The sequence below is a fragment of the Vipera berus genome (assembly GCF_964194415.1).
Source record: "Vipera berus genome assembly, chromosome: 1".
NCBI lineage: Eukaryota > Metazoa > Chordata > Lepidosauria > Squamata > Viperidae > Vipera > Vipera berus.
This window is the reverse complement of record NC_138202.1, coordinates 34,067,929-34,094,089: the sequence shown is the minus strand read 5'-3', so window position 1 is coordinate 34,094,089 and position 26,161 is coordinate 34,067,929. Positions and strand designations below refer to the sequence as shown.

Below are 26,161 nucleotides of genomic sequence, written 5' to 3'. Positions count from 1 at the left end.
CTTTCATTTTTCCTGCAAAGGTGTAAAACCTTGTTCAAGTCTGTTAAGTCTTTTTGGATTCTGAGCTTGTCTTCTAGAGTGTTGGCTATTTCTGCCAGCTTAGTGTCATCTGTTCCCTCATCTCAGTCACTTATGAAGATACTGAAGAGTACTGGGCCTAAGACAGAATCTTGTGGTACCTTACTGCTTCCTTCCTTCTGTGTAGAAATAGTACCATTAAGGACTACTTGTTGAGTATGGTTTGTTAGTCAGTTACAAATGGTGGTGATGCTGTCTAGCCCACAGAAGTAGGTTGTGGGTCTACTTCGTCAAATGCCTTGCTGAAGTCTAAGTATACTTTGTCCACAGCATTCCACTGGTCTACTAATTTAGTTACTTGATCAAAGAATTAAATAAGATTGGTTTGGCATTATCTGTTTTTAACAAACCCATGCTGGCTACTAGTTATAACTTTGTTTCTAGATGTTCACAGATCTGTTTTTTGATTATTTTTTCCAATATCTTCCCAGGTATTGATGTTAGGCTGATTTGTTTGTAGTTTCTTGGGTCTGGTTTTTTTTTTTTACTTTTTTGAATATGGTGATAGGTATAGCAGATAGCAGACAGGTAATGCAATGGCAGTGCTGGCTGAGTGCCGGAGGCTGTAAGGATTTGGATGCAGAAGAATTGGCTTCACCTCAATCCTAACAAGATTGAGTGGTTTGGGGGTTTTGGTCCCCCAAGCCCAGATAATATTCATGACTCTGGATTGGGGGGCACTCCCCCAGACTGAATTGGTGCACAATCTGGGGGTCTTCTTAGACCTATACCACTCAAATGACAGTTGTGGCTGGGGGAGGGGCTTTGCACAGATTTGCACATCTCTTTGTACCCTTTCCTGGATTGGGAGGCTTTGTTCATACTCACTCATGCCTTTATTTGGATTACCGCAATGTGCTCTAGCTGGGATTGTCCTTAAAGAGCACCTGGAAGCTACAACTACTCCATAATGCAGCAACACACGACAGTGATGGGTGCATCTAGGTTTACCCATGTAACAGTTCTGTTGTACAAACTGCTCTGGCTCCCCGTTTCCTTCTGTATGCAATTCAAGGTGCTAGTCATTACATTTAAATCCCTATATGGTACACGGCTAGATCAGATAGGATAGGCGTGCTCCTAGTCCCTTTGCTGAAATATTACTATCTTATGAGTTCTAGGAAGTATGCCTTTTATGTGGCAGATCCTGACCTAAAGAACATTCTTCCCCTGAAGTTTGGCAAACGTCTACCCTCCTAGCTTTCTTTTTTCTTATTAAAAAGTTTTACAGTACATTTTAAACATAAATTGAACCCCCTCCCCATAAACCCACCCTTCCCTCACCCTCCCCAACTTCCCCCCACCTCCCCATAAAGCCGACCCTTCCCTCCCCCCCGAAAGCTGAATACAGGGTATTGCATCTAACAAGATTGAGCTAAAATATGCTATCTATATCTGATGACCTATAAAGCCCTACATGGCATGGGTCCGGATTATCTTAGGGAGCACCTGCTGCCAGCATCAACTTCCCATCGTCCTGTGCGCTCCCATAGAGAGGGCCTCCTTAGGGTGCCGCCGGGTGATCCCCAGAGGGAGGGCATTTTCTGTGGGCGCGCCTGCCCTTTGGAATGATTTACCTGTGGAACTCCGGACCGCCCCCGATCTGCGTTCATTTCGCCAGGACCTGAAAACCTGGCTTTTCGATCTATCAAGCCTGGACTGAAGGGGTTTTAGCTTTTTAATATTGCTTTAATTGTTGGGCTTTAATTAATTTAATTCATTTTAATTTTATATTATCTTTTTATATTGTCTTTTATATGCTGCCCTGTAAACCGCCCTGAGTCCTTCGGGAATAAGGCAGTATAGAAAAATAAATAAATAAATAAATAAATAAATAAATAAATAAATACACACACTTTAAATCCTCACACTTTAACTCTCATTAAACACAGCTGAATAACAATGCATCTTATTAAATTCTAATACTCATTCATATGCTAAATAAAACTTTTTAGTCCCATGTTTATTCCGAATGTAGTTAATCCATCTTCTCCATTCCGAAATGTATCTTTGTTGCGATTGATCTTTCAAATATGCTGACATTTTTGCCATTTCTGCTAGGTTCGAAACTTTTAGAGTCCACTCTTCTATAGTAGGCAGATCCTCTTTCTTCCAATATTGCGATACCAAAAATCTTGCTGCCGTTATTAAATTCAACATCAATTTAGTTTCTATAACAGTACAATCTGTAATAATACCCAACAGAAATAGCTGCGGAGAAAACCTTATCTTTTTCTTAAATATCTTCTGCATATTCCACCAAATTTTAATCCAAAAAGCTTTAACTTTTTTGCATGTCCACCATATATGATAATACGTTGCATCATCACAACCACACCTCCAACATTTAGGTTGATAGTTTGGATACATACATGCTAATTATTTAGGATCTAAATGCCATCTATAAAACATTTAATACAGGGTATTGCATCTAACAAGCTTGAGCTAGAATATGCTAACTATCTATAATACACTTTAAATCCTATCACACTTTAACTCCCGTTAAGCATAACTAAACAATAATACATCTTATTAAATTCTAATACTCATTCATATGCTAAATAAAACTTTTTAGTCCCATATTTATTCAGAATGTAATCAATCCATTTTCTCCATTCTGAAATGTATCTTTGCTGCAATTAACCTTTCAAATATACTGAATTTTTTACCATTTCTACTAATTTCGAAACCTTTAAAAGTCCACTCTTCTATAATAGGCAAATCCTCCTTCTTCCAATATTACGATACCCAAAGTCTTGCTGCCGCTATTAAATTCAACATAAATTTACTTTCTATAACAATACAATCTGTAATAATGTCCAACAAAAATAACTGCAAAGAAAACCTTATCTTTTTCTTAAATATCTTCTACGTAATCCACCAAATTTTAATCCAAAAATCCCTTTGCTCTTATAGGTACATATATTCCAATTAAAAGTATATTCTTCCCTTCTATTAAGCTTTGTCGCCATCTTTTGCAGCTTGAAGCTTTCGGAACATATCTTGCAGATCCATAAACACCTGTCTCTTTGGTCTCACTCTTCCCCCTGGTTCGGTATTAATAGATTGACCACCAGTTCACCACCATCCCAGTTGGTATCTCCCATCTGAACTGGATCTGTCGTTTTTTTAATTCATCTGCCAAGAAATTCTTAAAATTCTTAAAATTCTTGATGGAATTTCTTTCAAAATTAGGACCTCTTGATCAGCCACTTTAAATCTGTTATTATAAAAAGCTTGAATAATCACATTTCTAATCGTTCTCTTTGTAAAATAAACAACCACATCTCTTGGTAGTTTTCTTTGCCTGGCAATCCAAGAGTTGACATGAAATATTCTATTTCCCTTATAAAATCTTCAGCTCGCCATCCCAATTATTTGGGGTTGTTTTATTTTTGGTGTCTTAATTTTATCTTGGGGTTTTTAGAATTGTATTCCTATTGTTTTAACTTGGGCAATCATTTAATCTCTTTTTAATGTTTGTATTTGGTATTTTATTCTGCCCTGTGAACCGCCCTGAGTCCTCAGGGAGAAGGGCGGTATATAAATATTATTAAATTAAATTAAAATTAAATATAGGTGCCAGGGCCTTTGCGAATGTCTCTTCCAAATTTTCTTGTGGATTTTCTTTCAGACCTCTTATCATCAAAGCAAACTCCATGTTTCTATATTGTATCATTACCACCTCATCATCAATCTTATCCATTTTATTCTCAACTTCACATATTTTAGCTTCCAATATCAAATTATTTTGGTTAATTTCTTCCACACGTTCATCCAAACGCTCAATACAAACTGCCAACCCCTGGCATGCCAGTAAAATATCCTTTCTTATTTCCTTATTTTTCTCACTAATGAGCTCTGCAATTTGCTCAGATTGAAGTTTTAACGCTTCTTGTAAGTCTTTTAATGTTAATGTTGACGAGGGTGGTGCGGGGGGGTGGCATCAAGGTCTGAAATACAGATTGTTGTTGAGCTGGAGATGCCCCCACACTTCTGGAAACAGGAGCTCTAGGCGGTTTAGAAGCCATTTTAACACTCATTAACTTTCGTTTCTCATTTTCACTTTTTCACCCAACCTTAAAAAAAATCACAGTTCAACTTAGAAACCCAAGTTGCAACTTTGTTGCTTTCCTTTTAAATCTCTGAATCTTCTAATCTCTTTTGTACCAGTTTCAAATGTTTTTAAAAGAGTCTTTTACAGCTTTTAAAAGTTCATTCCAGCACCATCTTCCTCCCCTTTCTTTTAAATTAAGCTTTGGAGAAGAGAAGAAAAAAAATAACTCCCCAGAGTTAAAGATCTTGTACTTGCAAATTTAGAAATCTCCTGCTCAGCTCTGCCTGCGTCCGAGTAATCCAAAGTTCAATATTGAATGCAGGGATGGTTGCAGCGTCTTGCTCTGTTTCAAAACCTTAAAACAGAGGAGTCCCCAAGTCCGGAGCTGAATTCAGGCTCCGAGGGAGCTCTTTCCCTTCGCTCCACAGACTAATCATTCTGGGGATCTAGGGGAGCTCTACCTCTACATGAATGCTCACCCCCCCTTCTCCCGAAGGGGGAGTTCCCAAACTGCAAAACAGCTGATTGTCGCTGTTTTTGCGATTTGAACGGAACAACGGGGCTGAAGGTCAAAAATGACCGCCATCGACGGAGCCTTGCCACCCGGAAGCCACTACCCTCCTAGCTTTCTGAAAAGACCTGTTTTTTCTCCCCAAGCACTGGGATACGATACTACGGTTTAGTAGATTTGATGATAGACTGCAGGTGAAAGCTTAACTTTGGTGCCAGGTTTTAAAGTCTATGAGTTTTAATAGATATATGTATGTATAATGTTGTTTTATAATTGATGTTAGCTGTTGGATAGGAACTGCCGAGAGTCTGATATAAGATGAATAGCTATATAAATTAATTGACAGATTTTGTGTTTTAATCCAGGGGCCCCCAACCCCTGGTCCATGGAGCAGTACCAGGCATGGCATGCCAGCAACCGGTCCGCACAAACAAGCAAAGCCCTATCTGTGGGATGCAGGCAGCCCACAAAACCATGCCCCCACTGGTCTGCAGAAAAACCTCTCTCAATGGAACTGGTTCCTGGTGCCCAAAAGTTTGGGGACCTGTTTTAATTCTAGTCTTCTCAGCCACATTTTGAAACATATATGTTATTTTCAGAGAACATTAAACCAAAATAAGAGTTGAATAACTCCATCTCGTCTTAGTTACATATTTTTATTAAGCAGATGATCTGTTTCTTTTCTTTTTAAATTCTGAACATATCTGGTTTTTCATAGTTGTTAAAATTTATCACAATTGTTAGTTCATTCTCGACTTTTTGACACCATCTCTATCCTTCTGGGTTAGCTATATATTCTTCCTTGATGACTGTCCCTTTTCCCTCCTCCTGTTATGTAATGTTTTAGGTTTCAGATTTTCACTGAGTTATGTGCAGCTGCACCAGTTTCTTCTGCTATCTTCCAATTTTTTCCTCATTGGCATTATTTTCAGTTGTGGTTTTAATAATTATTAAAATATAAATGTATCTATTTATACAGTTCCAAATAAATAAAGCTGTTCCAGCTCAAAATATATCTGGCATAGAAATAAAACCAGTACAATACCTAAAGAAAGCAAACCGAATAAACAGTTTCTGCTCTCATACAATTGTCTCCTCTCAAACAAGTCCCCTCTTTCATTGAGTCAAAACTACTAGGAGCTAAACTTCACCGCTCAGCCAGTTGGGTAATTTATGCTAGTAAAGCTATTGCAAATGAACTGTTGAAAAAGATGTGAGGTATGCCGGTACATACAGTATCTGCTGGTTCTCAGATGCATTCAGTATTTAAATAGAATATTCAATCAATCAAATATTCTAATCTATCTTGCTGTACTGAAAATAAAAAATAGATGCACCATCCCAGATGTGAGTGGGTCTGGCAAATAGAAAGCCCAGCAGACCTTCCAGGATCAGACTTGTATAGTGAAAAATTGGATGCACTTTCCAAATGGCTAGAAGCATACAGCTTTTTTAGACAGTTATGTGGATCTCAGGAAAATGAGAGGCCTCTGCAATGGGTGAGGGCTGAGAAGCATTTGAGGATAATAACTGTTAAGTGTGGCCTGAAAAAACAACATCAGAATGAAGGTATGAAATGAGTTATAAGCAACTTCAACCACAAAAAAAGATCAGGTGAGTTGTTTTGTGGCAGTTAAAGAAAAGAAATTATTCTAAGGTGGAATTTGCCCTCTCTTTTACCACCTGTCTGTGGATGGTGGGCAAATAATGGTACATATAATACATGAAATAAGACAGGGGTCAAAACCTTTTTCTTCCACATAGGAGCCAGAAGCTGCTTTGTCCTCCGTTTTCCAAGCAGACCTAAGCCCTGGGCTCATCTATGTGCCTTGCTCATTGGACAAGATGAAAAAAGGGTGCACGGAGACTGGGAAGGAGGAAACAGGAGCGGTCACTACCACTTCTTCAGCCACACAAGCCAAGATGCAGTCTGAGAGTGGCTGCTACCACCAATTCTTCCTCCTTCCTTACTCCACGTCACAGCTTGCTTTCACTGGGCAGGGCACTTGTTGCTCTAAACGTGCCAAGGCAGCTGGTGAACCCATTACCAAAATGGCTGGCCTTTTTTTAGCACTGTTGCTTCCAGGTGAATAAAACATTTATTTTAAGGAGTATGGGCCAGATGATTTCAGGTAGTGGGCCACATTTGGCCATGGGCCATAAGATGCCAACTTCTGAAACAAATCAGTCAAAAGTCTGCCATTAACTGTAGTTCTCCATCAGAAATGATCTGACTGAGCAAAACCTTGGTTCTGAATACTTAAACTCGAGATTCATTTATGATTGATAAAAACAACAGTTCAAACCATTACTGTTTTCAAATCAGCATGTTAGCAAGTCAGATTAAAAAGGAAATTATTTTTTCTGCATCCAAATGCCAACTATTGTGCTAATCATTAAATACATAATTAGAACTTGATATTTGTAACCATGGAGAAGGCAATTTTAAAGATAACATTTTCTTGTATTACTACAGCTGCTTAAATATTTTTCTATCATGAACTAAAACCATGCAGTATAAAAATTCTCAGTCTCTTCTGACACATAAAACATATCTATTGGGCAGTTACCCAGTACTAAAAGAGTTTTACAGAATATTTTTAAATTACTTATTTATAAGTAGTCTCCTACTCTGTTATACAGAGATATTTGAAGTTTCAATTATTAAGAATTGTTGATATAATTAAATAATAACTCATTTACAATGTAGAAGATTTTAAAATATATAAACTCTTGCTTACTCTGTCATTTGTATATAGCATGTATCATCAGATATTCAAAATCACTACATAAAAATTATATAAAATTTAGCCAAATTTTCTGTGCTTGGACAACATGCTAAACTAAAATATACTAAGCCAATGTGATTGTCACTGAGAAAATCTATCTATGTGCTGCTAAGGATTGAAAACATAATCAGATAATCAGCCAATCAGTTGTAATCACTCATACTAATCACTGAACCAATCATTATTGAATTTGTCCAATTTGTTGAGTTCATACAACTCAAACCATAATTAACTACATAAGCTAAGCTCGCAAAATACAATTAAATTTGAATCTAATCTGTTCTGTAAATCCAACAATACTTTACTCTTGCATAACACAGCCAGCATTTAAATTTTAATGTAAAGCATCCCATCTTTACGGTTACTTTCATGTAAAGCATCTAAATAGGTGATAAAGATTGAAATATTTTTTAAAAATATTAACTATTTGAAAGACATTCAATAGTTGAAGTTACGGGGGCGGAGCCAGCTGTCAGAGCGGGCGGCTGTGTGAACGGAGTTCTCTCCACGCACAACCTCTCACCCAGTGTTCGCGGGGGCTTTTCGGAGCTTCAGGAGGTCCTGTAGGGGCATCCGAAGTCGCAGGCAGCCCGGAGAACCTTCATGAGCGGCGGTTCGTGTTGGAAATCCGGAGAAGTCTGATGCGAGCGAACCGGGGAGAAGGAGGCCAGTAATGGCCGACATGAAGATCTGACAGAGGGACGGAGCCAGCACGTAAGCAGCGGGACAACGGTGGAGCGGAGCTGACGGAGAGTATATCCGAATATCTAATAGGAAGCGCTTAAGAAAGAGGTACTGGTTTGAAGTGGGAGCCTCACGGAGAGGGAATAAGTGGCGATAGAAGTCTCGAGGGAGGCGTTTGGCAAAAACAGCAAGGAAAAGAAATTCGAGGACTATAGTGACTATATGACTGTTAGAGACTGAACTCTGGATTGTCGGACATAAAAAGTGACCAGCTTGGTTTATCCTGGGCTTTCCTGGTAAATTTTGAACTTCTGAACTTTTGAAACTTTTGAAATTGTACTCTACTTGTCACGGGCGGCCATTTGATATAGCAATTTAGTAATTGGAGGTTTGTTTAGTGGGACACCTACTGGTCTTTGACAGTAGAAGAAGACGGAAAAGGTGTCAACTTCTGCGCCGGAAACGGGGGAAAAAAAAAAGAACGTGACTTTGAATATATTCAGACATATATACTATAGAATTCTATTATATAAATTGCTTAGTTGGTAATAAGTATCTGGTGGTAACTGTTTTACATACCTTTTGTCATAGAATTAAGAGGTTTATACAAGACCCAGGGTACTATATATTGATAAAACGTGTGTTACAACCGGGGAACCATGACAAGTATTTCGGGAGCAACTAAGCCTAGCGCTGGCAAAAAGGTGGCAACACAGGGACAAGGGATGGCCTCAAGTCCCTCCAATCAGAAGTCTATAGAGGATATGCTACAAAGGGAAAGATCTAACTCAAATTCCTTTAAAGATCTACATGCCCTGTTGCAAAACCTACACGAGGTAATGGCCAAAAACCATGAGGAGATGAAGAGAGAAATAGGCCAAATAAGAAATGACACTGGTGAATTAAAGGGGAAAATTCAAGCGATAGATGACAAATTCGAAGGGATTCAACAACAATTAGTCAAAAATGAACAAAGACTTCAAGATATGGAAGCTAGAATGGAAAAAGAGGAAAAGAGAGTAGATGATTTAAATGAAACACTTCTTCAGGCCAATAAGGAGTTAGAAACAACAGTTATTTTTCTGGAAGCAGAAAAGGCTGCTCACTATCTACGCTTCCAAAATGTTCAAGAAAAAAGAGGGGAAGATTTGTTGGTCATGATGGCAGAATTGATGGCAAAGGCACTCGGTGTAGGGAAGGAGGAAATGCTGGCGGAAATTGATGAAACATACAGGGTTCAAACTAATTATGCGAGAAGGCACAACCTCCCAAAAGAAGTACATGTAAGGCTAGTTAAGAAATCAATTCGGGATGAGCTTCTGCATAGATCTAGAGAGGAACCATTAGAATTTCGGGGCCAACCAATCACCATCCTTAAACAGATACCTAAAAGGATGAGGGACCTGAGACGTGGCTATCAATTCTTAACATCTAAATTAATCAGGGAAAATGTAAACTTTAGATGGCTAACCCCAGAGGGTATCCTAGTTACGTGGCAGGACAGAAGGCATAGACTGGACACGATAGAGAAGGCAGAAGATTTTTACAAACTCCACTTCCATAACCAAGAGGAAGTGGATTTAGAAGATCAAGATGGAAGGGAGGTAAGAGAAAGAGATACGATACGAGGGACAATGGATGGGAAGGTCTTAGCAACAGAGGATAGAAGGAATAAACCTGGAGAGCCAACAGAGAAACATGGGATCAGAGACAAGGAAGAGAGAGAGCCCCGAATCACAAGATCCACAAAAACTAGAAATAAGTGAGATGAAGGGAGGGGAGTGTAGTATTATGTCTGTGAATATTAATGGACTAAACTCGCCAGTGAAAAGGCGGAAATTTTTTAATAGGCTCATTCATCAACAATTGGATATCGTGGCAATACAAGAAGTCCATATAAAGGAACAACAAAAATATTTGTTAGTACAACCAAAAATAGGGAATCTATTCGTTTCCTTAGACCAACACAAGAAAAAGAGAGGAGTGGCATTATATGTAAACCCAAAATTGATAGCAAAACAAATTTATAACGATAAAGAGGGTAGAATACTGATAGTCGAGGTTGTAATAAACCACAGGAAGGTCATGATGGTAGAGATATATGCCCCAAATCATAATCAAGAACAATTTTTTAAAACACTTCACAATAAGATATGTAGCATTGATTATGAGGAGATCTGTTTAATAGGAGACTTTAATGCTATCCTAGATATAAATTTGGATTATATGGGTAAGACGCTCAGGAAAAAGAAGAGAAGAACTCTACCGAGATCTTTTCTCAACTTGGCTAACGATCTAAATATTCAAGATGTCTGGAGGGAAAGAAATCGTAAGGCTAGACAATATACACATTACTCCAATCGACATAACTCATGGTCTAGAATAGACATGGTATGGATGACGGAAGAAATTAGTTCTGAAATAGATGAGGTGCATATAGCGATAGGTACTTGGGCAGACCACAATCCTATTAAACTTAACTGGAAAGGTTCCAAAAAAATACCTAGATGGACGCTACAAAGAGCAATCTTAAAAGAGGACGAATTCAAATCTAAGATGGAGAGAGAACTAAGTTTTTTCTTTAAGGAAAATAAAGCCATAGACACCTCAGTACAAAACAATTGGGATACGGCCAAGGCAATGATGAGAGGGGTAGCGAGGGCATACATGGTATACAAAAACAAGGGGAAAAGACAACAACGGGAAAGATTAGAAGGGGAATATAAGAGCTTAGAAGTTATACTCCAACAAGACCCACAAAAAGAGAATATTAAGCAATCTATGGATTTGATTAAACACAAGCTTAACATTTTAGATAAAGAGAAATTAGCACAACAACTGAGAAACACGAAACAAAATTTCTTTGAAAATGCAAATAAACCGGGCTGTTGGCTCGCATATAAATTGGGAAAACAAAAGGGGAAAAACTGGATTCGTGAATTACGAGATGAGGAAGGGAGAATATTCCACCAGGAAGAAAAAAAAAATCATAGCCCAGGAATTCTATGAGCGTCTATACAAAGAAGATAGCCAGGCAAGTGTGGAGAAAATGGAGGAATATTTTCAAAAAGCCAAACTACCCAAAGTCACAGAAGATACTAGAAATATGCTAAACGAGGAAATTCGGCTATCTGAGGTGATAAAAGCTATCAATGCACAAAAGAACAATAAAGCATCGGGCCCTGACGGTCTCCCGTCAGAAATCTATAAAGAATTACAAAATATTTTAGCGCAACCCCTAGTGGAGGTATTTAACGCAGTATTAGAAGGCGCAAGAACGCCTAAATCTTGGTCGGAGGCAAACATAACCCTTATCCCGAAAGATAATACGGACCATACATTAATCCAAAATTATAGACCCATATCACTTCTGAATTCGGACTATAAGATATTTACTTCAATTATAGCGGAACGATTGAAACGATTTCTGAACGACTTCATATACGCAGACCAGAATGGTTTTCTCACTAAGAGACACACTAAGCACAATATTAGAATAATATTAGATACGTTGGAGTACTATGAATTACATAGTGGTCAACAGATGGCATTACTTTTTTTAGACGCCCAAAAGGCATTTGATAATGTTAAATGGTCTTTCTTGCACCAACAACTTAGCTTCATGAACATGGGTGAAAAATTTATAAATGTAATTAGGGCAATTTATGACAACCAGGAAGCAAAAATAATTATTAATGGGGAAGCATCCAGGAAGTTTCAAATTCAAAAGGGAACACGGCAAGGCTGCCCCTTATCACCACTGCTGTTTATATTATCACTTGAAGTATTAACGAGAACTATAAGAAATGACCCAAAGATAAAAGGATTAACCATTAAAAAGGAAACCTTTAAACTTCAAGCTTTCGCGGACGATCTGGTCTTTATTATGGAGGATCCATGTCAGACGGGACCAAATTTATTGGAAGAACTATCTAAATATGGTGAGGTCGCTGGACTGCGAATAAATAGAAATAAGACCAAGATGGTTGTTAAAAATATGACCAATAAACAAAAAGAAAATTTGGCTGGAATTATGGATATAGAGATAGTTAAGAAAATAAAATATCTAGGGATTAACATTACGGCTAGATGCACCTCACTCAAAAAAGATAATTATGATAACGTAGTGAATCAAATAAAAGGGGATCTGGAAAGATGGGGAAATCTAAACCTCTCATTATTGGGAAGAATCGCTGTCATTAAAATGAATATTCTGCCTAAAATCCTGTTTCTATTTCAGAATATCCCAATACAACTCGATTCTAAATTTTTTCGAAATTTGAATAAATTATCATTAAATTTCGTCTGGCAGGGAAAAAAACCAAGAATTAAATTGAAATATCTACAGGACACGAAGGAAAATGGGGGTTTTGGATTGCCAGACTGGGAATTATATTACCATGCAGCGGCTCTGAGTTGGATTAGAGAATGGGTACTCTTGAGAAATAGAAGACTACTAACTTTAGAGGGTCACGATTTGCAATATGGCTGGCATGCTTTCCTATGGACGGAGAAACAAGGTCTTTTCTCACATTTTCAAAGACATCAGATTAGGCATGCGTTATTTAATACCTGGAAAAAAATCAGATCTCATAACTACACTAAAGTACCGGTCTGGCTATCCACCCTTGAAGCGATCGTTTACCCAAATCTATTTGATTTGGGTAACATAATTTCATACAAGGATATTCTGAATGAGGAGGGGGAATTGAAAACTAGGAATGAACTAGAACTACAAGGTATAAAACTCGATTGGTGGGCTTATTTACAAATCCAATCGAGATATAGGAAGGATAAAAATGAATGGGGGATATATACCTCAGAAACAGCATTGGACAAAATATTACTGGGACCAGACTCTAAACAAATAAGGAATTTATATAAATTGCTTTTGGGATATAAACTGTTTGAAGAGCAAGTGAAGGATCCCATGTTGATCTGGGCTAACAATTTAGGACATAACATTGATCTAGGTACTTGGCAAACAATTTGGGACAGAAACAAAAGGATAACACTGGCCTCTTCGTACAAAGAAAATTTATTTAAAATGTTTTATCGATGGCATCTTCCCCCAGCCCGTCTAGCAAAAATGTATATAACAGCATCTCCCAAGTGTTGGAAGTGCTCTGAAGAGATAGGCACATACTTCCATACGTGGTGGTCTTGCAGTAAAACACAAAAATTTTGGAGAATGATTTGGACCTGGCTGAAAGAAATATTGAAACAAGATATTGAGTTTAGTCCAGAATTTTTCTTGTTGGGAATTACGAAAGAGAAATACCCTAAAGATGTGCTATATTTAACGATCCATATTATCACAGCAGCTAGAATGTCATTTGCGCAAAAATGGAAAAAGAATGAGATCCCAGGTGAGAAAGAAGTTATTAGGAAAATTTGGGATTGCGCAGAAATGGACAAACTAACTTTGGAACTAAAAAATAAAGATCAATCAGAATATTATAGAATTTGGAACAAATTGTATCTTTGGAGGGATAAAAAAGAAAGGTCTTTAATAGGGTTTACAGACTAGCTTATTGTCTTAAATATTCTGTTATCTTAATGATTTGTAACTTAAGTGTATCTAAGTGTTTATTTGATGTACATATATACATGTATATATATATATTTGAACATTGTAGACAAAAAGGTTTGTCAGCCCGCTGGTACTGTATCCAATGTTTTTAAATAATAAGTTTAATAAAAAATATTAAAAAAAAAGTTGAAGTTACATTCGATTAAAAATGTTCTGAAAAGGTCATAGACAGATTTACTGCTTTTTTATCACATACTGCAATTTATCACATCTAAGAGGTTTTTGCAATATGATAAACCATACAATGTAATAATAGTGCCAGCTTTGCAGGATGAAATTTCCACAGTAATACATCAAGATGTATTTTGAAATTAACAATTAGTTTTACAAAGGTAGACAGATAAAATGGAAAATGAGATTGAGGATTAATTTATGATATTAAAGAAAAAAAAAGAAGTTTCACTACAGTTGAACAAATCCACAATTATGGACAACAAAGCTATTTTAACAACCTATGTATGACATTTTATTCAAACTTCATAAGAAAAGAAAGTGTTCTTTCAAAAAAAATCTCATAGTTAATGCAAAAAGAAATGAATTTTTACTATATTAAAACCATTTTCTGAAAATGCCAATATTCTCCTCATGAACATTGTTCTCCATGCATCTGATGAAGCTCCATTTATGCCAGAAAATCAGAACAATATTTTTGAAAAGGGAAGTTCCAAAAGTGTTATGTACTCATTATGTAACTTATAGACAGCATTATTTTGCCAAATTTTTAAGTCCATCTTTACATATTTCACTAATGTGAATACAACATTAAAATCAGTTTCAAGAATGAATGATAATTTTCACATCTTTGTCATAAAGTGATGACCAGTGTGTTTCTATGTTATTACACTGGATATTATGTGGTTTTCTAAATGCAGCTTTTTGACATGTTTTGTTGAATTATTCAGAAGAGTATTAGAGATTTATCTTTACAAACATAAGATTGATTTCTGAATTAAGATTGAAAAAGGGAAAATAATTTATCTAAAGTATTTCACAACCTTAATTAAATTAATCTAAAACTTCAGGATAAGCAAGTACTGTAACCATTATTAATTGCAATAGCAAATTAGTTAGATCTAATCACATATCTTGCAGAAAGATTTCTATCAATTTCCTAAAGTATTCTCAAAGATGAGTTTAAAAGGGCTGACAGAAATTTGGAGCTTATTTACATGTTTTAAAAACTGACAGGATTATGACTCACTGACCTAATAAATTTGAAGATTGATGTATAGATAAGGAAGTAAGTGTGTATAATAAGTCAAGTAAGTGTGTATAATATACATGTTATATATAAAGAAAGAAAATGGATTACTCATAAGAAATGCAAATTTGATTTTAATAAAACTGAATACTGATGATTCTGGCAAAACAAAATGATTTTAATCAAACTACAATTGAAAAATAAAATTTAATTAACATTCATATTAACTTTTTAAACTTCGTAACTTGCTGGATTGTTTTTAGTGCAGTTAATCGTGTTCTCATGAAAGAAAAAAATCACTTGGCAGTAGCATTAAGAGATCTTTGACCCTATCAGGTTTGAAGTCTGATAATGAATTGTGGTTGAAGGACATCAGCCACAAATATGACATTAACATGAAAAATGAAATAATTTTAATATTTCATCTTTTATGAATAAGTTTATATGCATGTTACTTTATCACATTCAGAAAATTATCATCCATTCTTGAAACTGATTTTATTTGCATTTAGAATACTTTTTGTGATCCTACTTAGAGTATAATTATTACAGTACCAAAAACTTTAACTTTGTCACTTTATTAAAAAATAATATTGAAAATAACCATTTCTATAGATGTGCAGTAAACATATTCCAAATGAAAAAGTATTGCAAAGTTTAATGCTGATCCAAAAAAGGTTAACCATTATATTGGACCCTGCCCTTTATTGTCTAAACTCAGGATAAATGTTAAATAAGCCTCATCATTAATTATCCCTCATCCCTGCTTTCCCCAATACATTTGTTAAATGAATGTGCAGGTCATTAAGTGTGCGTGAGATGCCTAAGGGGTGACCCTGGAGGGCCTAGTACAGGCACAAGCTCACCTGCCTTGGGCCTCTCAAGGCATCCCCTGCCCCCTGAAATACCCATGCTCCACTTCCCATCCCTTGGTGTCCCCACAACCATCTGGACCTCCTCCACTCCTCACAATTGCTCACTTACCTTGCAAACATTTGCAGAGCTCAGGAGGAAAAGGAAAGGAAGAGAGCAGGCTTTGAAATCTGAGCTATATCTGGGCAAAGCAACCCTTTCCCCTCCATGCAGGGAAACCTCTGCATTTTGAAATCTGAGCTAGATCATTATTTCACAATGGCTAAACACCATGATTGGCTAGCTTGAGAAAGAACTATGATTTACAAAGAAACATTTAATTCAGCAGCCTTTACCTCTCTATGCAGCAAGGCAGACCAGAACTAGTTCAGATTTCAAAACAGAAGTTTCTCTGTGCGGAGGGGAAAGGACTGCTTTGCTGGAGAATTAAACATTTCCTTGCAAAGCATGGGGCTTTCCCTGATGATGATGTTTAGCCACTTTGTTGCTAGGCTGTACGGGTGGCTGGATTGAAAAAGACGCTGCTTGTAGAATTCTCTCACATGGTTCAGCAAGAGAGGCCTCCTCTCCTTCCCTTCCCCCATCTCCTGAGCTCTGCAGATCTTCACAAGGTGAGTGGTTGTGAGTCATGAAGAAATGTGTGGAATCCAATGGGGGGCAAAGTGCCTCTGGGGACCTGGCAGGACAGGATGGGGGAAGAAATAGGTGGGCACACTGCAATATCTCTGCAGTCAGTCATAAGGGCCAGCAACTGGGTGGGCTCTGTAGATTTCATAACTTTGAAACAGGGTCATATATAGCTTTTGGAAGGGTCTATTATAACTTTGAACAGTTATTAAATGACCTGTCATACCTCAAGAACTACTTTTAACTGTAAAGATTTTAACATTTCTCCCCACAATTTCAAAATGTATTTTAATTTATACCTCTATTCTATATTCAAAATAAAGTTTTGGAATATATGGCATTACTTTGAAAAGCCCTAGATAATAATAATAATAATAATAATAATAATAATAATAATAATAATAATAATAATAATAATAATAATAATAATAATAATAATAATAATAATAATAATAATAATAATGTTGGAAGGGACCTTGGAGGTCATCTAGTCCAACCCCCTGCTCAGGCAGGAAACCTTATACCATTTCAGGGAAATGGCTGTCCAGTCTCTTCTTAAAAACCTCCAGTGTTGGAGCATTCACCACCTCTGGAGGCAGGTTGTTCCACTGGTTAATTGTTCTGTCAGATAGTGCCATCTTTTCCAAACTGTATATTGCCCTAAGATATTATTTTGAAAGGTTTTTTTACATCAATCAGATCAAACATAATGAGGGAATGGAGCTAAAAGGAATGGATAAAGGTGGAGAACATATTACTACTTCAGTACACCAAAATTTACAATGAGTTAAAAGAGATACAACAAAATTGATAAAAAAAATTTTTCCTGAAGTACACACTTATTTTGTAGTTAAAGGTAAAGGTAAAGGTTCCCCCGCACATGCGTGCTAGTCGTTTCCGACTCTAGGGGTCGGTGCTCATCTCCGTTTCAAAGCCAAAGAGCCAGTGCTTATCCGAGGACATCTCCGTGGTCATGTGGCCGGCATGACTAGACGCCAAAGGCGCACGGAACGCTGTTACCTTCCCACCGTAGTGGTCCCTATTTTTCTACTTGCATTTTTTACGTGCTTTCGAACTGCTAGGTTGGCAGAAGCTGGGACGAATAACAGGCGCTCACTCTGCTACGCGGCACTCGGGATTCGACCCACCAAACTGCCGACCTTCTGATCGACAAGCTCAGCGTCCTAACCCACTGAGCCACTGCGTCCCTTATTTTGTAGTTAACAATATACTAATTACAAAAATGGCAATGTGTTGCATTATATTTCCCATGAGTGAGAAATAAAAAAATGTTAAAACCTATAGTCTTTTACTGGCTAGCACACAGGTCTGCAACCCGCGGCTCCGGAGCCACATGCGGCTCTTTCAGCCATCTCCTGCGGCTCCCAGTCCTCTGCCATGTGCAGTCCAAAAAAAAAAAAAGTGGGACTAAAAAAGTTCAACCAATCAATTCAAATATGCAGGGTAGCTGCATATCGCGCCTTGGCTCCACTCTTCAGTCAAACCCTGTTCTGCGCATGCGCACACATTTTTTGCGGCTCCTAGTTTTTCCTTTTGTGAGGGAACCAGTTCCAACTGGCTCTTTCACTGTTTCAGGTTGCTGACCTCTGGGCTAGCATATATGGGCATTTTATTGTTTATGTGATTATTTGAAAAAGGTGCTGTTACGCAATCATACAATTCTTAGTTAAAAAGGACAGTAAAAGAAAATTTTATTTCAAATAGAAACAAAAATCTAATTATCATTAAAACAAACTCTTATAACAATTTATTTGCAGTTTGGGAAAATTTATAGACTCATTGATTTAGCACCTCTCAAAGCTGTATACTGCAATTAGATGTTCTTTAAAATTCTTAGGAAATGAGTTTCCTAACAAGGATTTTATATTAATGGAACTTAGGAAATGTCGGACAATAAAAATATATAGTTCTGTATATTTTAGAAGAACACGTTGTGGGAACCTAGAGACTATTAAATATATATGTAAACTCTAATTATAAAATTAAACAGGTAATGTGATAAATGCATCTATCCACTTTCAAAAAATAATTCCAATTTAAGCACAATATTAATTTAAAATTATGCAAAGCATTTGAAAGGTGTGCTAAATGTATTGACAAAAGCAAAATACTCCTTCCTGAAGTGTAAAGCAGCCATGATCTTAGCAAACTATCACAAGGCTGCTCCAAAGGCTGTCCCTAGTACTGAGTAGCAAGCTGACAACATTAAGATAATTAACAGAATCAGCGCATATGCAAAAGGGCATGGATGTTTTAAGGCTTTAAAGCAGGACACTCTGCTTTCACAATCATCAGTGTTTTGTATGTATTTGAAGCAATTATGTAACCAAATGGCATGTAAGGGTCATCTGGTTTTATAAAAATAAAAGCAATGTTGGCAATGTAGATGAGTATCTTTACATAAAATTCTTATAACCTAAAATTAGAAATGATCGGATACTGCTTTTAGAAGAAATACATGATAATAAATTAATATGAAATCCAATATGTTGTATCTGTCTTGTTACATCAACGTGATCTTCTCTAAAGTTATTAAAATGACCGTTAATTTGACAACTGCAGCCCATACTACTATTTCTTATAAACTGAAAAGGATCTATGTCATGCAGGGCTGAATTCAAGAATCTCACAAATGTGACCACCAATGGAGATACAGCCTTACTTAATATCTCCTCCCTGGCATCAGATATTGAAGACATGGTACTAATTATGGCTCTATTCTCCATGGATTTGCCCTATTCTTCTTCAACTAACTTTTAATGGCAGAAAATTCCACAGCTTAATTATTTTGCAAAGCAATACAGTTGGTCCATTTAACAACCACTTGTGCAGTGACTGTTCAAATTTGCTTTGGCCACTGCACAAGCGATATTTACAATTGGTCCTGAAAGTTTCAGCTGTTTCAATACCTTTGCAATCATGTGATTGAGATTTGGGTACCAGCAACCAGTCCAAATTTCTGACTGTCACAATGTTCCAGAGTTATGTGATCACAATTTGCCTACTGGCTTTCCACAAGCGAAGACAATGGGGAAGACATCCGGAAGTCAGAAATCATGAGCCCCTCACTTAAAGACCTGCAGAATCTTTGCTTAACTGGGCTTTGCTGGAACTGCCATCACTAAGTGGTCAGTCATGTGACATCACATTTTACAACTATATCATTTAGCAATGGAAAATCCAGCCCCTGTAGCCATCAAAAAGCAAGGGCTTCCTATACTTCTTTTTATCATCTCTTGATATCCCTTCTTCTAATTTTAATAGTTTAACCCAATATCTAACAAAAAAATTATTATCCATATTTAATTATACATGCACGGTTTTAAATGCCTATCATATCTCCCCTTACTCATCTTCACTCCAAACTCAGATGCTACATTCTTTCCTAATAGAACTAATGTAGTACTTAATCATACTCATATTTGATTTTCCAGATCTACAATATCTTTTTTCAAGAGTACCTCCCAGAATGGGGAACACTTTTTTTTCAAAATTGTTATATAGAGACTTCCCCAAGATAGTGTGCTGAGAGATGGGGTGATCCCTTTCTCCTGGCTATGAACAGCTGATTTTGCTGCCAAAGCAGATTTTTTTGGCAGTCTGTGCCCTACATCTAAACAGGAGCAATTAGGGATGACCCAATAGAACCTCAGATTACTATGGATCCACTTGAGAAAAGAATTTTGAACACTGCAATTCCTGGTAGGGAGTGGTCAGAGTCAGGTTATCTTTCAGCTGTTCATTTTTTTTAAAGCATACTTGGTTTTAACTGCACATTTTGAATTTTCTTTATCTCAATCGTTCTTTTAAAAGTTAAGTGACTGGTTGAATGCTGATTTACTCTAACCCCTTGTTGGATTTTAACTTAATTCTTCATTGTTTTTTCACTGTTTTACTCTGCAATTCTGAATTACTTTCACTTTTTCTGTATGGAAGTCAGCTACATTTCCTGAGCAGTGAAAGTGACCTGTTTGGATTCAAGTTTGCATTAGATTTTCACTACACGGATGTCACATTTTCTAAACTTTTAAAAAGTTTTGGTCTTGATTTTTTTTAATTTTGATGGAAATTTTCCTTTTTCCTTTTTTTCATCCTTCTTTATTGTGAGAAATATTACCTCAACATTTTCTGTGGCTACTTTGTTACAGTATATCTAACTTCCCTGTCCTTGAAAGGAACTGTTTATGTCTGGTAGTGAATCCTCAGTTACAGGATTACATTAAAAATGCAAACAATGCACCAATTTAAAGATAAAGCCTTCGGGAGGCCTTCAGGAAAAATGTTTTTTGTTCCAATTGAAAACTTTGGTTAAAAAAATGATAAAATAACAATAGTTCAAATCAACCTAAAGAGGATATCCCAATTTAAGCATCTGTAACCAAACTCTAGACTTATCACTGGATGGATTGGAATCTAAAGTGCATTTGGCAGATTTAAAAGGAACTTGGTTTGGAAACTGCAAGTTTGTTGAAGAAGTCTGAAAGAGATATGGTTTCTACAGATTTGGAGTTAACAGTATCAATGAATAATGAACTGGCCTTTCTTAAGAAGATTGATAGTGACTGGGAAAAGACAGGGAAGTTAGATATACTGTAACAAAGTAGCCACAGAAAATGTTGAGGTAATATTTCTCACAATAAAGAAGGATGAAAAAAAGGAAAAAGGCATGTCACTGGATGTAGTTTTATGAAATATGCCATCTAGAAGTTTTTGCTTTCAAGTGTTAGCTTGCAAGATGATCATAACATTATTAGAAAGATGTAAAATGAAACCTTACCACCTTTACAGGCATTGTACAACTGAAGTGAACTTCCATTTTCTAAATACTGTATGATTTCTATATAATTGTGTTTCTTAACCTTTTTTTTCTCAGATCCCCTTCCTGCTTTTAAAAATTATAGGGAATCCCAAAAGAGCTTTTGGTTGTATTTATTTATATTTTTTATTTTAAAAATTAAAAGACACATTCACTGATGTCATAATTTCTCACAATTGTTTGATGGGATTTTAATATTGTATTAATTTTCAACATAGGCTGGCAAATAATTTTGATTTTGAGGACTCCTGAGAGATTCTTGGGAGATCCCCAAGGTCCTAGGACCACGCTTGAAGAAACTGTTTATGTCTGGTAGTGAATCCTCAGTTACAGGATTACATTAAAAATGCAAATAATGCACCAATTTAAAGATAAAGCCTTCGGGAGGCCTTCAGGAAAAATGTTTTTTAACCTTCAAGTTCAAATTGAAAACTTTTGTAAAAAAAATGATAAAATAACAATAGTTCAAATCAACCTAAAGAGGATATCCCAATTTAAGCATCTGTAACCAAACTCTAGACTTATCACTGGATGGATTGGAATCTAAACTGCATTTGGCAGATTTAAAAGGAACTTGGTTTGGAAACTGCAAGTTTGTTGAAGAAGTCTGAAAGAGATATGGTTTCTACAGATTTGGAGTTAACAGTATCAATGAATAATGAACTGGACTTTCTTAAGAAGATTGATGGAAAAGTATTTGGACTGGAGTTTTTGGGGAGAAGATGGGTCAAAAATAGAAGTTTATGATTCAGGGGAATAAGATACAATTGTTGGAAAAAATTTCAACCAAAATCTTAAGAAAATTTTTTCTTATTAAGAATCAAATAAGAACATTTGATCCTGGGCAGATCAGAGATAATGATTGTGATTTACAGTGATTTATTGCAGACTTTCTATGAGTTAAATACAAAAATAGATTGTTAACAGAGGACTTTTAAGTTTAATTTTACTCAAAAAAAAGTTATATAGAAAAATTTATCATTTATATAATTTGAAATTAACTATAAGGAAAACTGAAAAAACAAAAGGCAAAAGATTAATAATTCTAAAACAACTATCATAGTAGTAGAGCATATCACACCACTTTGAGAATAAATATACAACTACAGTAATTATATTTTTAAAAGCAGTGTAAGGGAAAAAAGTGAAAAAGTATTGTGAATTTGATTTTTTTACCATATCAGAAAATGCAAGTGATTTTCTCAATATTAGTAAGATGCTAGTCACTATATAAGGTGGGGTTCATGTGATTGTCAGTTCCTTTTTTATGACTGAAACAAATTGAGAAACAAAAGAGAAATACTCAGCATTCCACTAAGCCATACATTATTGCCCCCTATATGTGTGAGAAAACATTGGGGAAATATACCATATTAATACTTATATTTTATTATGAATCCACATTATTATAAACCAAGAAATGCATAATAATTCCTTCCTAGTATCCCCAGATTTGGATTAATTCCCAATTCAGTTCTAACTGTGGCAGCTCAAGTCCTTTATCCAAACCCAAAATACTTCTCAAATGTTGTTATAGTGTTTGTTCTAGTATTGATGTTTAAGCCCCAAACTTCAGCTCAATGTAAGAGCACTGGAGTGACCTTGGACTTATATAAATTAATAATTGGGGATAAGGAATCTGAATAACTATGTTTATTTTTTTTAATTTAGGGAGTAGATTCACTCCTGCTTTTGTTGTAAGTGAGCTTCTTTGATGATGAAGGAGCCAAGATCCAGCCTCAGAAAAAACTACCCCTAGGTGAGGAAAGGTATTAACTTGCTTTATTGGCTCATCATATAATAGCCACCTATGGCTATAGTGTTGTTTTCCAAAACCCTTAATTTTTTTTACTTTGATTTATTAATAGAGATTATAACAATAGAAGCCAAGTCTTCTTAACAACCTACAGAATCCTACTTGTAAATATGACAGTAATATATTACCAGTGTATACTAAGATATAACAATGTATACAGTGTATGATGCCTTAGGCATGTGTTCTTCAGGATCCTTCGTTACTCTTGGTAAGTCAACGTATAGACTAAATAACAATGGTGGTGCTGGTTGAAACTAAAAAAAAGTAAAGAAGGCAATAATTGAGGGGACTTCACTACAGAACTGGGTGAGACATCTGTTCCAAATTTATAGAAACTATCTTCCTTGATATTATTTTTTCCTAAAAGATCTGAAGCATTCATTCATTAATGTAACTGTGATATCACATTATTATAGTTGATGTATGAATTTGTGGATATAAAATATGAAAAAGTAGAAATATTGGAAAAAATATTAAAATATAAAAATACTAAAACCTTTATACAATAGAACAATGTTTCTTCAAGTGTGGTCCTAGGACCTTGGGGATCTCCCAAGAATCTCTCAGGAGTCCTCAAAATCAAAATTATTTGCCAGCCTATGTTGAAAAATAATACAATATTAAAATCCCATCAAACAATTGTGAGAAATTATGACATCAGTGAATGCTTTAATTTTTAATATAATAAATATCAATAAATACAACCAAAAGCTCTTTTGGAATTCCCTATAATTTTTAAAAGCAGGAAGGGGATCTGAGAAAAAAAAGGTTAAGAAACACAATTATATAGAAATCATACAGTATTTAGAAAATGGAAGTTCACTTCAGTTGTACAATGCCTGTAAAGGTGGTAAGGTTTCATTTTACATCTTTCTAATAATGTTATGATCATCTTGCAAGCTAACACTTGAAAGCAAAAACTTCTAGATGGCATATTTCATAAAACTACATCCAGTGACATGCCTTATACTTATTAACTGAATGCAATCTAAAGAATAATCTACTGAATGAAGTCAGGAAGTATTCTTGAACTGTGATGACAGTCATTAAGTTTACATACACCCAAACAAAAAGATAGCCATGCTGATTCATCAGAAAAAAATAAGTTAGGTAATACCTTTACTAAGACCAATCAAAATGCTACAAAAATTACCCATGCTTTCTTAAAAATTTGAAACCATAAAAAGTATTTTGCAACATTTTGGTTCAGTCTAATAAAGATATTGCCCAATTATATATTATGCTTCAAAATGTTTTCCATTAGAGATTTACAATCATCTGCATGTTCTGTAAACTCATTAATTCTAATATCCCTGTTTTTGACAACTGTAATATACCATCATCACAGAATCACTGGGAGTTAACCAAATAGGTTTGTCTCATCCTTACCAAAATGCTTTATGCTACAGAAATTTCATCTAAACTATTACTTTATAATTTCACCATGCACAGTCAACGTTTACTTCTTACTCATGTTCTCATGTTCAAGCAGTTTTTCTTATGGTTAGTAATACAAGAAATCCTGCCCCTCCCTTATTTATTGGAAGATATATTAAGAAATGTTTAATTAGATATGCTTCTTTCTAAAAACTATGTGATTTCTTTTGCATATGAAGAGCAATTCAGGGAAAATAGAATACTTATTTGCTTGGCTTAGGAAACTATCTTTACAGATTATTATATATAAAAATAAAGCACAGCCAACTAACATAGAAAGCAGATTGCTGATAAACATTATTTAAAAAATCCTATCATTGTTGGAAAAGATAAAACACCAAAGCAAGGTCCCATTCTTTTATGTTGAGATGAGCAGCAAAACATGTTGCAAGCATGTTTCCAGGAGGCAACAAATTATATATTTAAATAAATAAATACAGAGACTACAGAATGCAGCCTGATCTAATACTTCCTGTTTCTGTTACATAGAAATCCAACTATGTACACTCATAAGGCTTTCTGCATTGGGATTTACTCATAAAAAAGTAGACAGGATTGCAGCAAGAATGTGTCTCTAGCCTTTCACTATACATATTTTCTTTGAAGCATATTCAGATTACCCCTTCATTGTGCCAGATGAAAGGCCAGAGAGCTCATGCACCTCAGTTTTTCCCATCTTAATTCTCTACAAAACACATAAAGGACACAGCATTCCCATGATAAAGAACAACCTTTCCCTAAGCATGAACCTAACATAGCAACGAAAGGTTGTGTAAGAACCTTGTAAGAATGTAAGATGTAACCACTGATGGTTTGGGGTGTGTGGATTGGCAGCAGTGATTTAAATCCTCCTGACAGGCTGACCAATCTTTTCTTAGGGAGGGCTGAGAGAGAAACTAACCATATATAATTTATATATATATATATATATATAAAAGAAGGGGGATTATAATCCGACCCGTCCTTCAGAAAACTCCAACATCTAACCTTAAACCCTGAACGGCCTGGCCCCGTCACATTCAGCTGCTTATGGCACCGAAGAGGGGGAGGGAAGGAAAATCCTTCCTGCATCTGTTGGGAAAGGGGGAAAAAAAACAAAACGTGCGGCGCGGTGGTCTCCACAACCCCCTCTAATCGAATCAAGGTCTGTGCAGGAATAGGCTGAAGATCCCAGATACTGGATCGTTACTAAGGCTGTTTCGGCGACTATCTCTGGCCGGCCTTTCGTCGCAACACCCGGGACTATCCCACTATGATTCCTCCTTCCTCCCCCCCCTCTTTTCTTCTACGCCCCGCAATCCTGCTCACCGGCATCATTTCCGGCGCTGTCACTCGTGCTAATCAAGACGCCGGTCAGAGGAACGAAGGAAAAAGGGGGGGGGCAGGGCGACCGCGGACCAGGCCTGCCTGCGCTGCCGCTCCTTCTGGCTCTCGGGACCGGAATAGAGGCTGGCTTCGAGCACGGTGGCCAGGCTCCGTTGTCCTATTTCCTCCACTCGGAATGGTATCCTCGTTTTCTGGGGTTGGTTTTTTTTTTCTTCCTTCCCGTCCTCACCTCACGGGCGGTGATGACAGTGGCCGCAGTATCAAGAACGGGCAGTGCAAGCCACGGCCGCCGCCGCCGCTGTCGCCGCCTCGTCCTCCTCTTTTCTCCTCAA

General features: G+C 36.4%; 1 protein-coding gene across 2 annotated transcripts in view; it reads right to left on the bottom strand.

Moving 5' to 3' along the window:
* The window catches only part of PPP1R13B (protein phosphatase 1 regulatory subunit 13B), a 70,354-nt gene extending 44,193 nt beyond the window's left edge, over positions 1 to 26,161 (bottom strand). For both annotated transcript variants that reach the window (XM_081338675.1, XM_081338676.1), the window contains exon 1: positions 25,812 to 26,161. In XM_081338675.1, coding sequence (XP_081194801.1) covers positions 25,812 to 25,820 — 9 coding nt within the window. In that variant the 5' untranslated portion in view covers positions 25,821 to 26,161. The remainder of the gene's footprint in view (positions 1 to 25,811) is intronic.